The 15,072-nt window shown below is 37.3% G+C and overlaps 1 protein-coding gene across 2 annotated transcripts in view; it reads right to left on the reverse strand.

Moving 5' to 3' along the window:
• Positions 1-1,415: 1,415 nt before the first annotated feature.
• LOC121386935 (irregular chiasm C-roughest protein-like) overlaps positions 1,416-15,072 on the reverse strand; it is a 74,409-nt gene continuing 60,752 nt past the window's right edge. The window contains exons 10-15 of one of the 2 annotated variants that reach the window (XM_041517988.1): positions 14,483-14,779; positions 12,814-12,936; positions 10,871-10,942; positions 7,451-7,602; positions 4,417-4,547; positions 1,416-3,932 (exon numbers count right to left, since the gene is read on the reverse strand). In XM_041517988.1, coding sequence (XP_041373922.1) covers positions 3,812-3,932; positions 4,417-4,547; positions 7,451-7,602; positions 10,871-10,942; positions 12,814-12,936; positions 14,483-14,779 — 896 coding nt within the window. In that variant the 3' untranslated portion in view covers positions 1,416-3,811. The remainder of the gene's footprint in view (positions 3,933-4,416; positions 4,548-7,450; positions 7,603-10,870; positions 10,943-12,813; positions 12,937-14,482; positions 14,780-15,072) is intronic. The other variant, XM_041517989.1, reaches the window with a different exon arrangement.

The raw sequence follows: 15,072 nt of genomic DNA on the forward strand, positions 1-15,072 counted from the left end.
ACGGAGAGAATTGCAATGTAAGAGTGTTCAGACTAACAAAGGCTGTGGTATGTGCTATCCTGTCTATGGAATAGTGCATATAAAAGATTCCTTGCTATTAATGGAATAATGTAGTGGGTTTCCTCTCTAAGACTGTCAAAATTACAAAATGTTTGACATATATAATATATATATATATATATATATATATACATATACATATACATATACATATACATATACATATACATATATATATATATATAGAGGCAAAGTAGTAGCATCATTAAACAAAACAAACTTTAACAGACTAGCAACTGGACAGTCATAGAAGTCATGAGAGCAGAAAGTTAGCCAACTTTGTTGTGGCAGTTGGTAGTTTGACACTAGCATTATTAGTCAGTTGTGTTTAAAAATGTGTACAGTAAAGTTTAAAATTACATTTGGAAATATTTAAACAAATACAGAGTAAAATAATTGTGTTTAAAAAAATCTTCAAAAACATGACTGAATTGTTACTTAAAATCTAAAATAAAAAATATCATGATATATTGTTGGTACACAGGTACATGTATTTTACACATTGGGGGAAAAAATAACCTTATAAACAAAATAAATTGGATTATCTATAGACATGAAGGGAACAAATGCAACCATGCAGAAAAGTAAAACCTGGAATTGTCCTATTGTTTGTACATTTGATTACATTTGATTTTTATTTTACTGAAAAGTAGAAATGCTACTTTCCAAACAGTTTATTTGGAAATATTATTTCCCAAACAGTATTTTCTCAACAACACATTCAGTAATAAATAAAAATATATATTAGGATTCAGAATGAATGGTTTTAAACACTGGTATCAGTTTATTCTGACTGTCTATTCCAAAACCATCTCACTTCTGTTCGTCTTTTCCAGACTACTCGACAAACATTTATTTCATTTGTGAAAGTTTTAATGACTAGTATTGCTTCATAGATGTTTTAGCCTCCACAACCAAAAGACTTCCACACAAGGGGACCTAATCCATACATACTGTTGAGACATACATAAACTTCCATGTTGTATGTATTTTCTTTGGAATAAAGTCTCCTGCTTATTCTCAACAGATGTCTAGTTTCCACAACCAAAAGACTTCCACACAAAGGGACATGACCCTTACATGCCATATACACAGACTTTTTAATTTCTGTATATTCTTTGGAACAGTCTTCTTTTTCTCAACAGATGTCTAGTTTCCACAACCAAAAGACTTCCACACAAAGGGACATGACCCTTACATGCCATATACACAGACTTTTTAATTTCTGTATATTCTTTGGAACAGTCTTCTTTTTCTCAACAGATGTCTAGTTTCCACAACCAAAAGACTTCCACACAAAGGGACATGACCCTTACATGACATGACTTTTTAATTTCTGTATATTCTTTGGAACAGTCTTCTTTTTCTCAACAGATGTCTAGTTTCCACAACCAAAAGACTTCCACACAAAGGGACATGACCCTTACATGCCATATACACATACATATTTGGGATGTGCCATGTACACAGACTTCTTAAATTTCCTTCTGGGTTTTTTTTTAACAGTCTTCTTTTTCTTTATAGATGTTTGGCATCCACAATTTAAAAAAAAAGACAAAAAAAAAAGACTTCCATACAAAGGGACATAATCCATACATACTGTGGAGATGTCACATACACAGACTTCCATATTTTTGTACATGTATTTTCTTTTAAATAAATACTTCTGACTAATGTGTAGAGAAATCTTGTTTAACACCTCAATTCCATGGCCTTTCAACAAAGTCTTCAGTACTTGACACCTGCTTATATCAACTGAAGTCCCAAGCACATCTGTTGTGGGCACAATCTTAGAGTTCTCCAGGAAATATATCCAAAAGAGAGGGAAATGGTCTTCATTATTTTATTTCTCCACAAGAACAACAACTGCATAGAAATCCGATTTTCTGTCAATAATCCATCCACATTGTAGTGACGTCACAAAAGTCGGTAAAACATTTTTTGTGTGGGTCATAACTTGAAAACATAACTGGTAGCACATTATTTTTTAAATTTTTAATAAAACTGGATTCAAATAGATTTTCATGATTTACAATCACTGGAATACAAATGGATTCTCACATGGAACATGCAGAGATCCACCATGCATGTTACCTGCATACAACAGCTACACTGGATTACAAATGGATTCGCACATGGAACATGCAGAAATCCACCATATATGTTACCATACAGCTACAGTGTAGCCTGTGGTGGATTTTTTTCTTTTGCTGAATCATGTGTTGTCCTCTTTGTTTTACATTCTGTGATGATGTTTGTGTTGTCCTATAGTGGATGATTTTGTTTTTATTCTTTAAGTTGACTAAAACACACATGGAAGTCAGCAAGACATAATAATATGCTAATGTCATACTCAAAGGATTTTGTTCATTATCTGGTAACTGTTTGTTTTTTTCAGCTGACCTCACAGACATGAAATCATTTTTCAATTAAGTACTTGATGAAATATTTTTTAATGTTTGACTAAACTCCATCTGGTTCAATTCTGAATTCATCACACATGGAAAATGCAGAGATGTTATGTAAGGTAATGACATGTAAACCAACTTTAATCATCCTGCGATTACTTTTAAGTTCATCCTGTAATCACTTGAAAGGCTTATCGTGTAATCACTTGTAAGGCTAATCTTTCAGAGATTTTCGCAAGATCCATCCTATGTAATGACCTCTGCAAGGATCTTCCTTCAATGGCGTTTACAAGCCTTATCCTTAACGCCTTTTGCAAGGCTTATTTTGTCATGACTTCTAGCACCTCAAGTTCATACAATCTTTAGTTCAGTGCTTATAATCATGACTTTTATAAGGTTCATCCTGTGATGATCTTTGTGAGGACTATTCTTTGATGATGTTTATAACACTCATCCTGTAAGGCCTTTCATAAGACATATTTTGTCATGACTTCTAGCACCTCAAGTTCATACAATCTTTAGTTCAGCGCTTATAATAATGACTTTTATAAGGTTCATCCTGTGATGATCTTTGTAAGGACTATTCTTTAATGACTTCTATAACACTCATCCATTAATGTGTCTTGTAAGGCTCATTTTGTCACTTCTTGTAAATCGTCCACATGCACATACATTTTTCAGTTTGGCCCTTAAAGACTCATCCTTTAATGACTTTTAAAAGACTCATCCTTTAGTGCCTTTTGTAAGGCTCATTTTGTCATCACTTCTAGTGCATCATGCTCATACAGTTTTATCAAGTTTGTCCTGTAAGGACTTTGTTACTCATCTTGTAATGACCTTTTTAGGTCATTCTATGATGACCTTTATTAACTCATCCTTTAACAACTTTTTCACCTCATTCTGGATGATTTTTGGCAACTCATCCAGTAATGACTTTTTCAAGTTCATCTTTTTAAGTGTTTTTTGGTCAAGCTATTGTTGTGATGACATTTTGTTAAGCTCATGCTGTGATGACTTTTTCAGCTCATCCAGTGATGTCCTTTTTGTTGAGCTCATGCTGTGATGACTTTTTGTTAAGCTCATGCTGTGATGACTTTTTCAGCTCATCCTGTGATGTCTGTTTTGTAAAGCTCATGGTAAGATGGTCGTTCTCAGTTTAGCCTGTAATATCCTTTTATTATTAATAAATGTAAGGCCAATACAATGAATACAGCAACCACAATGTCTTATATTGGTGGTCTCCAGTCATGTTTATCTTATAACAGACTTCAGGCTTAAAATAATGCACATTTTGTAGAAAAATATCACCATGGTAACACAAGTCACAACATCTTTTATGATTTCTAAACGTTTGTTGCGAGTTTGCTACTAAAGTCTGGGGGTGGCAGTCGCGACATAGAATCTGAATATTCGCCAGTTTTAAAACTCGTCAGTGGATATTGTCCGTTATACGTTGGCTCAAACCTGAAAAAAAACAAGCACAGAGAAAAATTAAATACAAAATTCAGCCAATTAACAAATCTGAATGAAAAAAAAACTTCTTGGGGGAAGGGGATATCAATCCCCACTGATAGGCCCATTGGGCTATTTCTCTTTCCAGCTAGTGCTTCACAATTGGTATATATCAAAGGCTGTGGTATGTGCTATCCTGTTTATGGGATGGTGCATATAACAGATCCCTTGCTACTGATGGAAACATGTGGTGGGTTTCCTCTCTAAAACTATATGTCAAATTTACCAAATGTTTGACATCCAATAGCCAATGATTAATAAATCAATGTGCTCTAGTGGTGTCATTAAACAAAACCAAACTTTCAACTTTAGAACCCCAGTGCCTGCATATCCAATGTATTCTTAGTCCTATTCCTCTCTAAGACTGTTAAAATTACCAAATTTATGACATACAATAACCGATGCGGTACAGAAATCAGTGATGTAGACTGGTCACCTTTCTATTGATCCCACTTCGTCAGTCCTGTGTTGGTATTCCCCAGCAAACACCGACCCGTCGTCTCTGTACCCCACCTCTAACGGGTATGGCTCTATCACACCGTACGCGTTATTGTTGGCTTTCCCTTCCTGAAATATAAACAATAAAACTTCACTATTAAATACATAATTATACATAATTATACATACATACATATATATATATATATATATATATATACAGTGAAACCGCGATAATCCAGACTCCAGTAGTCCGGAAACCCCGCCTTAAGGACAGCAAAACCAAAAAATGAACTTCTTATGTTGTAAATGTGTTCGTTAATCCGGAAATTCGGCTTCCGGAACCGGACGGCCATTATTCAAAACGAACTGTAAAAAATAACAGCTTAATGCTTCGTTTAACCAGAGGCCATTTAAGAACTTGAAATCGTTTGATCGCAGATTAATTAGTAACTGCACCATTGTTGTGTGAACCGTAGCCATCAACATGGCTGCACAGGGTATCACACCTCGGTTTTGTTTGAAGCGTGGTTGCTTAGTGTTCACTTATCTGCGGTCGTTAACACATGCCTTTGAACAGTTAATTAATAGGAAATGTCTATGCTTGGTAATGCTGGTTTGAGCAACAATAATCAACTGGAGATTGCATAAAACATCCGTGGATGTTACTTTGACACAAATCGCTTTTTATTGTCATGGCTAGCCAACAGAAAAAACGAAAACATCACGAAATTACAGCATTTGAGAAACGAGAAATATGTCAGTACAAACTAACGAATACGAAAGCCAGTCTAGACAGCATGTCAAAACATTTTGGTAACACCTTTGGTCACGAAATCGGAAAATCAACGATTGGTGACATTCTCAAAAATAAAGAAAAATGGCTGAAGATTGCAGAGGACGAAGCGTCACTCTCACGGGCTCGAAATGCCAAGAACCAAAAGTTAGAAGAGGCGTTGTACTTATGGTTAAGTGACATGTCTAGCAAAACTGCAGCTATTAACGATCAAATGTTGATAGAAAAAGCCAAAAATGTGGGAGGAAAAATAAACATCACTGATTTTGCCTACTCCCGGGGGTGGTTAGCACGTTTCAAGTCTTGCCACAATGTTACCAAGCGTGTGTATGAAGGTGAAGCGGAAAGCGCCAACAAAACTGCAGTTGTCAAGGGAAGGGAAGAACTGAAAGAAGTATATTTTCAGGATATTTTCAATTTGGATGAAACTGGACTTTTCTTCAAACTAGGGCCAAACTATACACATTAGCGTCTAAATCAGTGAAAGGTGTGAAACGTTCAAAAGAAAGGATAACAGTTGCATTGTGTGCTAATGCTACGGGGGATATCAAAATCAAACTGTTTGTGATTGCGAAAGCACAACGGCCACGTTGTTTTGGCAGTAATTTTAATCCGGAGGTGTATGTGCGATACCGAAACAACAAAAAGGCGTGGATGACTTCAGATCTGTTTTGTGATTGGCTGAGAGCATTTTATGGTTAAGGACCACACAGATATTGAGAGAGGAAACCCGCTGTCACCACTTCATGGGCTACTCTTTTCGATTAGCAACAAGGGTTCTTTTATATGCACCATCCCACAGACAGGATAACACATACCACAGCCTTTGATATACCAGTCATGCTGCACTGGCTGGAGCAAGAAATAGCCCAATGGGCCCACTGACGGGGATCAATCTCAGACCGACCGCGCATCAAGCGAGTGCTGTACCACTGGGCTACATCTCACCCATTATTGTCTATGGAATTTGATTTGGTGGTATTACCTTACAGGCTACCCAAAACTATATATACCGTACCCATGCCTTACAGGCTACCCAAAACTATATATACCGTACCCATACCTTACAGGCTACCCAAAACTATATATACCGTACCCATACCTTACAGGCTACCCAAAACTATATATACCGTACCCATACCTTACAGCTGTTATAGCCAAAATTATAATATTCACTTTTAAGTAGCCTATACATTGCAATATTCCCTTAAGATTACAAAAAATTACAGTACATGTATTTAACTTTGTGTAGACTATAATACACTCATATTTGGGTTGCCTAAATTATAATGTGCTATTACAGATTGCCTAAATTGTTTTGGGTAAATTGTATATTCACTTTGAGTAATAAATTACAAAAGACACTTTGGGATAGTTAAAAACAGACTAAATCTTTTTTATATTTCTGAGTAGTCTGTCTATATTACAAGGCACTCTCTTACTAGCCTAAATTACAATGCTATTTTATAGCTAACCTAAATCATTTTTAGTTTTTGTTAGCCTCTAATATTATTGTAATAAACACTTTGAGTAGCCTAAATTACAATACTCACTTTTGAATAGCCTAAATTACAATACTCACTTTTGAATAGCCTAAATTACAATACTCACTTTTGAATAGACTAAACTATAATACTCACTTTTGAATAGCCTTTAATTACAATACTCACTTTTGAATAGCCTAAATTACAATACTCACTTTTGAGTCGCCTAAATTACAAAAAACATTGTACTTACTTTTGAGTAGCCTAAATTACAGGACTTAATTCTGGATAGCCTAAATTACAATACTGGTACTCACTTTTGAGTAGCCTAAATTACAATACTCACTTTTGGGTGGCCTAAATTACAGGACTTAATTTTGGATAGCCTAAATTACAATACCGGTACTTTAGTGTAGCCTAAATTGCAATACTCACTTTTGGATAGTCTAAATTACAATACCGGTACTTTAGTGTAGCCTAAATTGCAATACTCACTTTTGGGTAGCCTGAATTACAATATTCACTTTTGGGTAGCTCAAATTACAATACTCACTTTTGGGTAGCCTAAATTACAAGACTCGTTTTAGTGTAGCCTAAATTGCAAAACTCACTTTTGTGTAGCTCAAATTACAAGACTTACTTTTGGGTAGCCTAAATCGCAACACACTTTTGGGTAGCCTAAATCACAACATACTTTTGGGTAGCCTGAATTGCAATACTCACTTTTAGGTAGCCTGAATTACAATACTCACTTTTGGGAAGCCTAAATTGACTTCATCGTAATCTGCTGAATATCTGTAGAAGTCTTTGTTGTAGTCTTGTCTCCATTGGTCCATCAGTGTCGACGGGGAGTCAGATTTCTCCCGCTTTTTGTCAGAGCTGCTGTCCGTATCGGTGTACGAGCCTGGAATTTACACAAACACCAGTGAGTAAATACAGTCAGGCCTAAATATTTACACAAACACCAGTGAGTAGATACAGTCAGGCCTCAATATTTACACAAACACCAGTGAGTAAATAGTCAGGCCTAAATATTTACATAAACACCAGTGAGTAAATAGTCAGGCCTAAATATTTACATAAACACCAGTGAGTAAATACAGTCAGGCCTAATATTTACACAAACACCAGTGAGTAAATACAGTCAGGCCTAAATATTTACACAAACACCAGTGAGTAAATACAGTCTGGACTAATATTTACACAAACACCAGTGAGTAAATATAGTCTGGACTAAGTATTTACACAAACACCAGTGAATAAATATAGTCAGGCCTACACACAGTTCAGCCAGCCATTTTGTTTTTTCGCCACACGTTTGCAAACTATTATGACCGGTTCCCAAAATGGTCATTTGGTTTAATGTGCAGCATAGAAACCCAGTCTATAGCAAGCGTTGGTGACAAACGGCTGGCTGAACTTACCCCTTGATTTAATTTCATCCCAGTCTTAGTATCTGAGACAATGAACCTTAAGGACTTTCCAGGACCTATCAGCTTGGTCAAGGACCTGAAGTTTGAAGATTGCCAAATGTCTGGAGCTGTGTAATTTAGCAGTGGGGTGGGTGATCGTAGTGAAGGGGTGCTCATGAAGGTTAGTGCTAGATTGTGGGAGGCTCTAGGACATGGAAGATGCTAGCATGTGGGAGGAACTAAAGTGTGGTGAACACCAGGGGTGGGCAGATACTAAGGTGGGGGGGGGGGGGCATGAGTGGTAGCATACACAAAGATTTTGAGGCAGAAGGGGTACTGTGTAGGGTAGTGCTAGCATGTGGAAGGCTCTAGGGGGTGGTGCACAATAGAGGTGGGCAGATACTAAATAAAGGGAGGGAGCATGAGTGGTAGCATACACTATGGTTGGGAGGCACTCGGGGATGAAGAAACTAGGAAGATGCTGGGGGTAGAGCCACAAGGAATGTATTATAGTTGGCTGCACTACAAGTGGAAGACTAGGCAAGGAGCAGGAGTAGAGCACTCAGGATTGATGCACAAGGTTCAGAAAATATTATGGATGTGCTATTGGGTGTAGACACTAGGGATGGACTAAGGGTGGAGGCATTAAGCAGTATGATTATTAGACCCTGAGGGAAAACAAACTGGGGTTGGAATACACTAGGGGTAGCCTATTGTTTTGTTATTTTCAAAACCTTTCTTCTTATGTCAAACCAAACTGAAATTATTTTCAAAACATATTTTTGTAGGAGGATGGGACTATAGGGGTGCACAAGAGGTGGTTGAGACTAGGGATGGACTAGGGATGGATGCATTAGGGATGTACTATAATTAGGAGGAACTAGGGGCAAAACACTAGGGGTTGGAAGACACTAGGGATGGATTAGGGATGGATGCATTAGGGATGTACTATAATTAGGAGGAACTAGGGGCAAAACACTAGGGGTTGGAAGACACTAGGGGTGGAATGCATGAAGAAACAAAGGTACAGGATGGAAGGTACTAGAAATGTGACACACTATAGTGTTAGAAATGGTGATTGGATCTGCAAAGCATTCAAATACACATCACCCAGACATTCAGCCAATCTTATAACAAAACACAGTCGAACCTGTCTACAAACAACACACAAGAGAATCTGCTAAATCACCATCACCTTCATAAACAGATGGAGTTTCGTATAGATTATTAAAGAATTTTGTGTTTGATGTAATTGTTGAACAGCCACATACATTTAGCCTATAGTTTAAATCTAAACACTTTTTTTATGTCTAGACTTTCTAGAATTTAAAACTTTTACAAGCACAGGCTCAGAACCGGTCTTTTGGATAAAAATATCATTTAAACCCAGTGTCATCTATAAACACTAAACGTTTTACAAACACAGGCATAGAACTAGTCTTTTGGTGAACAGTATAATTACATGTATATATTATTTAATTTTAATTTAACAGTAGGCTAAATCCCAGTGTCCTCTATAAACACTAAACATTTTACAAGCACAGGGTTAGAACTAGTCTTTCGGTGAACAGTATAATTATAAATTATTTAACTTTAATTTAGTAACAGGATAAATCCAGTGTTCTCTATATGGTACTAGACCGGCCTCGGTGGCATTGTGGTTAGGCCATTGGTCTACAGGCTGGTAGGTACTGGGTTCAGATCCCAGTCGAGGCATGGAATTTGTAATCCAGATACCAACTTCAAACCCTGAGTAAATGCTCCGCAAGACTCAGTGGGTAGGTGTAAACCACTTGCACCGACCAGTGATCCATAACTGGTTCAACAAAGGCCATGGTTTGTGCTATCCTGCCTGTGGGAAGTGCAAATAAAAGATCCCTTGCTGCCTGTCATAAAAGAGTAGCCTATGTGGCGACAGCAGGTTTCCTCTTAAAAACAGTGTCAGAATGACCATATATTTGACGTCCAATAGCCGATGATAAGATAAAAAAGTCAATATGCTCTAGTGGCGTCGTTAATTTTTTTTTTAAATTTACTTTTTTCTATGTGGTACTATGGTCTGGACCTGGGGGTGCCGTGGTTAAGCCATCGGACATAAGGCTGATAGGAACTGGGTTCACAGCCCAGTACCGGCTCTCACCCAGTTTCAAGTTTTAACGACACAGTGAGTAGGTGTAAGGCCATTACACCCTCTTCCCTCTCACTAACAACTAATAAGTAAACCACTGTCCTAGACAGATAGCCCAGATAGCTGAGGTGTGTGTGCCAAGGACAGCATGCTTGAACCTTAATTGGATATAATCATGAAAATATTTTGAAAAGAAATGAAAATGGCGTGAGATTGAATATGAACATAGCAGACCCATTTGTCAACATATTCTATTGATACCTAAATGACTAACCTAATATTACACCGTAAAAAAAATAGTTCTACCTTCCACCCCCCTCCTCCCAGCCTATGCCACTATATATAAATATATATATATATATATATATATATATAGTTAAAAGTATTTTGGAGAACAATATAAATATAAATTATTTAATTTTTATTTAACAACAGGTTTTAAACTGAGTGTCCTCTATACACAGGTGACTGGTAAATGAGGTGTGGTTTAAAAGTCTTTTGGAGAACAATAAAAATATAAATTATTTAACTTTAATTTAATAACAGGTTTTAAACTGAGTGTTCTGTATACACAGGTGACTGGTAAACGAGGTGTGGTTTTACGACAGGCTCGACTGTGATGTGGTGATTACTTTTTAAAGTGTTGGGATCCCTCGACTCATCACAGGACTCACAAATAGTAATGGTAGGCGTGTATTTATGTCCTGGAATGACACAAAATCACAACTTGTTAGGCCAACAGTCAAAATGTTTAACAGGCGCAGATTCTAGTTCCAACCCGTAAAAATGGACCCTAAAGTTTGGTTAAGTTACAAACCTGTAACACATATGGATAAAGTTACAAGAGAGTGAAACAAGAGTCTGTGGCATTGAAACTGTGAAATATCGTTAAAAATACACTAAAACTCAACTCCATAACTGTTATTTCTGAGATGCAGGTGCATTTTTAAAAATATGAAAAATATGAAGAAAAAAAGCATTTTGTGATATTAGAAACACCAGGATGACCAGAATCACTTCGGTTGTATGGAAATGGATTATGTAAAGAATAAAATATAAGTAATGTTTGATTTCAGTGATCGTAAACGGCTCTAATAGTGAAAAATATGCATTAGTGTTTAAAAACTATGGTCTGTCTCTTTAACATAACCCAACCAACTATTAAAATACAATCACCCTTTGTCTAACATGTTTTAGTAATGTCTTCCTTTCAAAAAAACTTAAGTTTCTTATTCTGTTAATTTGTTCGGGGTTTGGCTTCTTTTAATTTCCTTTTTAATCTTTTTTCTCTCTTAATTTTCTGCTTTTTAATACCTAAATGTTTTGTTGGGGTTTTTGGGGGGGTTTTTTGGTGGGGGGGTGTTTCTTATTCCTTTCTTTTTTTCTTTTTTTTAAATTTTAAATTGCTTTAAAAAAAAAAAATCTTAATTCTCTGCTTTTTAATATCAAATGTTTGGGGGGGGGTTTGGGGGGGTGGTGGTGTTTTGTTTTTAATACAGTCCATCAATCTATTGTTTTTTAAATTTTCATTTTCATTGTTAATTTACTATCAATTTAAAAAAAAAAAAAAATACAAAAACAGTCACTGAAAAAATTTAGTTTTTTCCTCAGGATAAGTAAACCGAATACTTGTTAAAGCTGGCCCCATAAAAGCAATTACATTGTACGATATCATTCCAAAATGTAAATACTGCCCATATTAATAAATATATACCAAGTATATACATTCAGATCTGTCTATGAGGGCTGCCTAAAACATTGTACCCTGGAAGTCAAATAAAAGATTTTGTAATGTAGCTATGTTTGTGATGTCGTATCTGTGAAATATACGTTTATGACTTTGCTTTGATCAATCATCATAATCATAAGACTGTGGACAAAAATCCATAAGAAATCCATAAGAAATCCATAAGCGAGCTGTAAAAGGACAGGGAACTAATGATTTTAAATTCAAGGCAACATGAAAATGAAAATCAAGACTATTAACAAGTACAAGATCACGTGAGACTTTGATTAGTGCACATATATCCGCTAGGTGGCACCTCTCATCCAAAATAAATACGAAAAAATTGCCGTTTCCCCCGATTCACGAAAGGACAACAAAAATCACGAGGGATCACAAAGGATGCTTACTTAGATGATAACGAGTCATGTAAAAATAATAATAATGAAACAAAATAAAAACCTGAAAATGCGTATATTACCCGTAAGGAATTTGTCCTACGCCCATAAGACTGTCAAATGCTAAAAAATCCGTAAGTCTTACGGGTGATCCGTAAGAGTTGACATGTAGGATCATAATCTACCAGTAGAAGCAGTGGTCACAGAATAAAGGTATTTAACATGCATCAAAATGAACATCCATAAACCATGTTTAACTGGTCTAGGACCTACAGTTGGCATATTATCATTCAAGCCATTAGAAAACAAACACCTGCATCTCACATTTCAACTTCATCAAGTGGGAGACACAAATTTTATGTTTTCAGGGCTCGAAAATTAACAGGGCATCTGACAGCCAAGAACCAGGACCTGAAGATATTGTTATACTTTGCAGCGTTCTCGGTAAACTCACCTAACACACTTCCCGACTCGGCGTTCTTGTAGCGGTGATATAGGACGCACGCCAGGATGATAATAAATAACACGGCCACTCCGCCAACAGCGCCCCCTATGATGTACGGTAATGGCGGAACCACTGGAATAAATAAAATAAAATTAAATTAAAAGAGGATTTATTACACACCATTATTTGGTACAAACATCATTTGTTATTTGGGGCCGGGATGTAACTCAGTGGTACAGTGTTCACCTGATGCGCGATCGATCTAGGATCGATCCCCATCGGTGGGCTCATTTTGATTAGCAGCAAGGGATCTTTTATATGCACCATCTCACAGACAGGATAGCACATACCACGACCTTTGATATACCAACTAATCAGATTTTTCCATCCATTAGTAGCAAGGTATATTGTCCATGCACTTTCCCACAGACAGGATAGCACATACCACGGCCTTTGATATACCAATCGTGGTGCACTGGCTGGAGCGAGAAATAGCCCAATGGGTCTTAGTGAGGAAACCAACTAATTAGATTTTTCCATCCATTAGTAGCAAGGTATCTTTTCTATGCACTTTCCCACAGACAGGACAGCACATACCATGGATTTGATAAACCAGTCATGGTGCACTGGTTGGGGTGGGGAAAATCCCAGGCAGAGGACAGGTCCACTGAGGTGATTTGATCCCACGATGGAAGCACTTCAGTCAAGTGCTCAACCAACTGAGCTAGAACCCACCTTACATTTATAACAAGCAAACAAGCAATAAATGCCCACCGGCCTCGGACATAAGGCTGGTAGGTACTGGGTTCACAGCCTGGTACCGGCCTCGGTGGCGTCGTGGTTAAGACATCGGACATAAGGCTGGTAGGTACAGGGTTCACAACCCAGTACCGGCTCCCACCCAGAGCAAGTTTTAATGATTCAATGGGTAGGTGTAAGGCCACTACACCCTCTTCTCTCTCACTAACCACTAACCACCTGTCCTGGACAGCCAGCCACAGATAGCTGAGGTATGTGCCCATGACAGATATAAGCATGAAAATAAGTTGAAATGAAAACTGAATTGTGCATTTCATTTGGTATAGAATATATCCTACGAGCTATATTGACAAATGAAGCATCTATTGAATCCTGTGACTGATTGTATTTTGAAAGTAATGGTAGCACTAAACCAAATAACTTCTGGCTGGGTCAAAGTTCAAGGTGCACCCAACTTTTGATAGAGAAGTGAACACCACAAGGAAACCCGCTACATTTTTCCATTAATAGCAAGGGATCTTTTACATGCACTATCCCACAGAAAGGATACCACATGATGCACTGGCTGGAACAAAAAACAGCCCAATGGGTCCATTGATGGGGATCGATTCTAGACTGATCATGCAGCAAACGAGCACTTTACCACAGGGCTATGTCCCGCCCCTTACATTCTTAGAGAAGAAACCCGCTACATTTTTCCATTAGTAGCAAGGGATCTTGTGTATGCACCATCCCACAGAAAGGATAGCACGTACCATGGCCTTTGATATACCAGTCATGGTGGACTGGCTGGAGTGAGAAATTGCCCAATGGGCACACCGACAGGGATCGATCTCAGACCGACCGCGCAGCAAGCGAGTACTTTACCACCAGGCTACTTCCCACCCCGGGGGACTAATCAAGATCAACAGTAACCTACCTTTTTCTATTAATGATATCACTGCCATGTCCTCTCCATAGATGTTTTTCACTGTGCAGTTGTAGTCGCCAAAATCCTCTCCCCCCGTATCGAGAATCTGTAAAATACTCTTCTGTCCATATGGCAAGCTTTCCTCGTGTTTAGAAAACTTCCCCGAACTCGGGTAGTCAATGGCGATTCCGGCCTTCGACCACCTGATTTCAAACGGTTTCGGCACCGACACGGCACTGCATTCCAGTTTCGCCTTCTCTCCCCTAGAGGCGTACTGTTTAGCGTCGCTCATTATTTTGGGTTTTCCTAAAAATTAATTAATAAGGATTAAATAAGAAAAACATCACTCATTATTTTAAGTTTTCCTAAATTGAGACATATAAACATCACTGACAATTTTTTGTTTTCCTAAAATAACAAATAAGGATTAAATATAAAACATCAAATATAAAACATCATTTATTAATTTGGTTTTTCCTCAAATTGAGACATATAAAAATATAAATGAATAAGGATTAAATAAAAAGTGTCTCTCATTATTTTGGGTTTTCTCTGTCATTTAATTCATTATTTAGCTGCTGAAAAAACATGCAGATTTT

The sequence above is a fragment of the Gigantopelta aegis genome, chromosome 12, assembly GCF_016097555.1.
Source record: "Gigantopelta aegis isolate Gae_Host chromosome 12, Gae_host_genome, whole genome shotgun sequence".
Classification (NCBI taxonomy): Eukaryota; Metazoa; Mollusca; class Gastropoda; order Neomphalida; family Peltospiridae; genus Gigantopelta; species Gigantopelta aegis.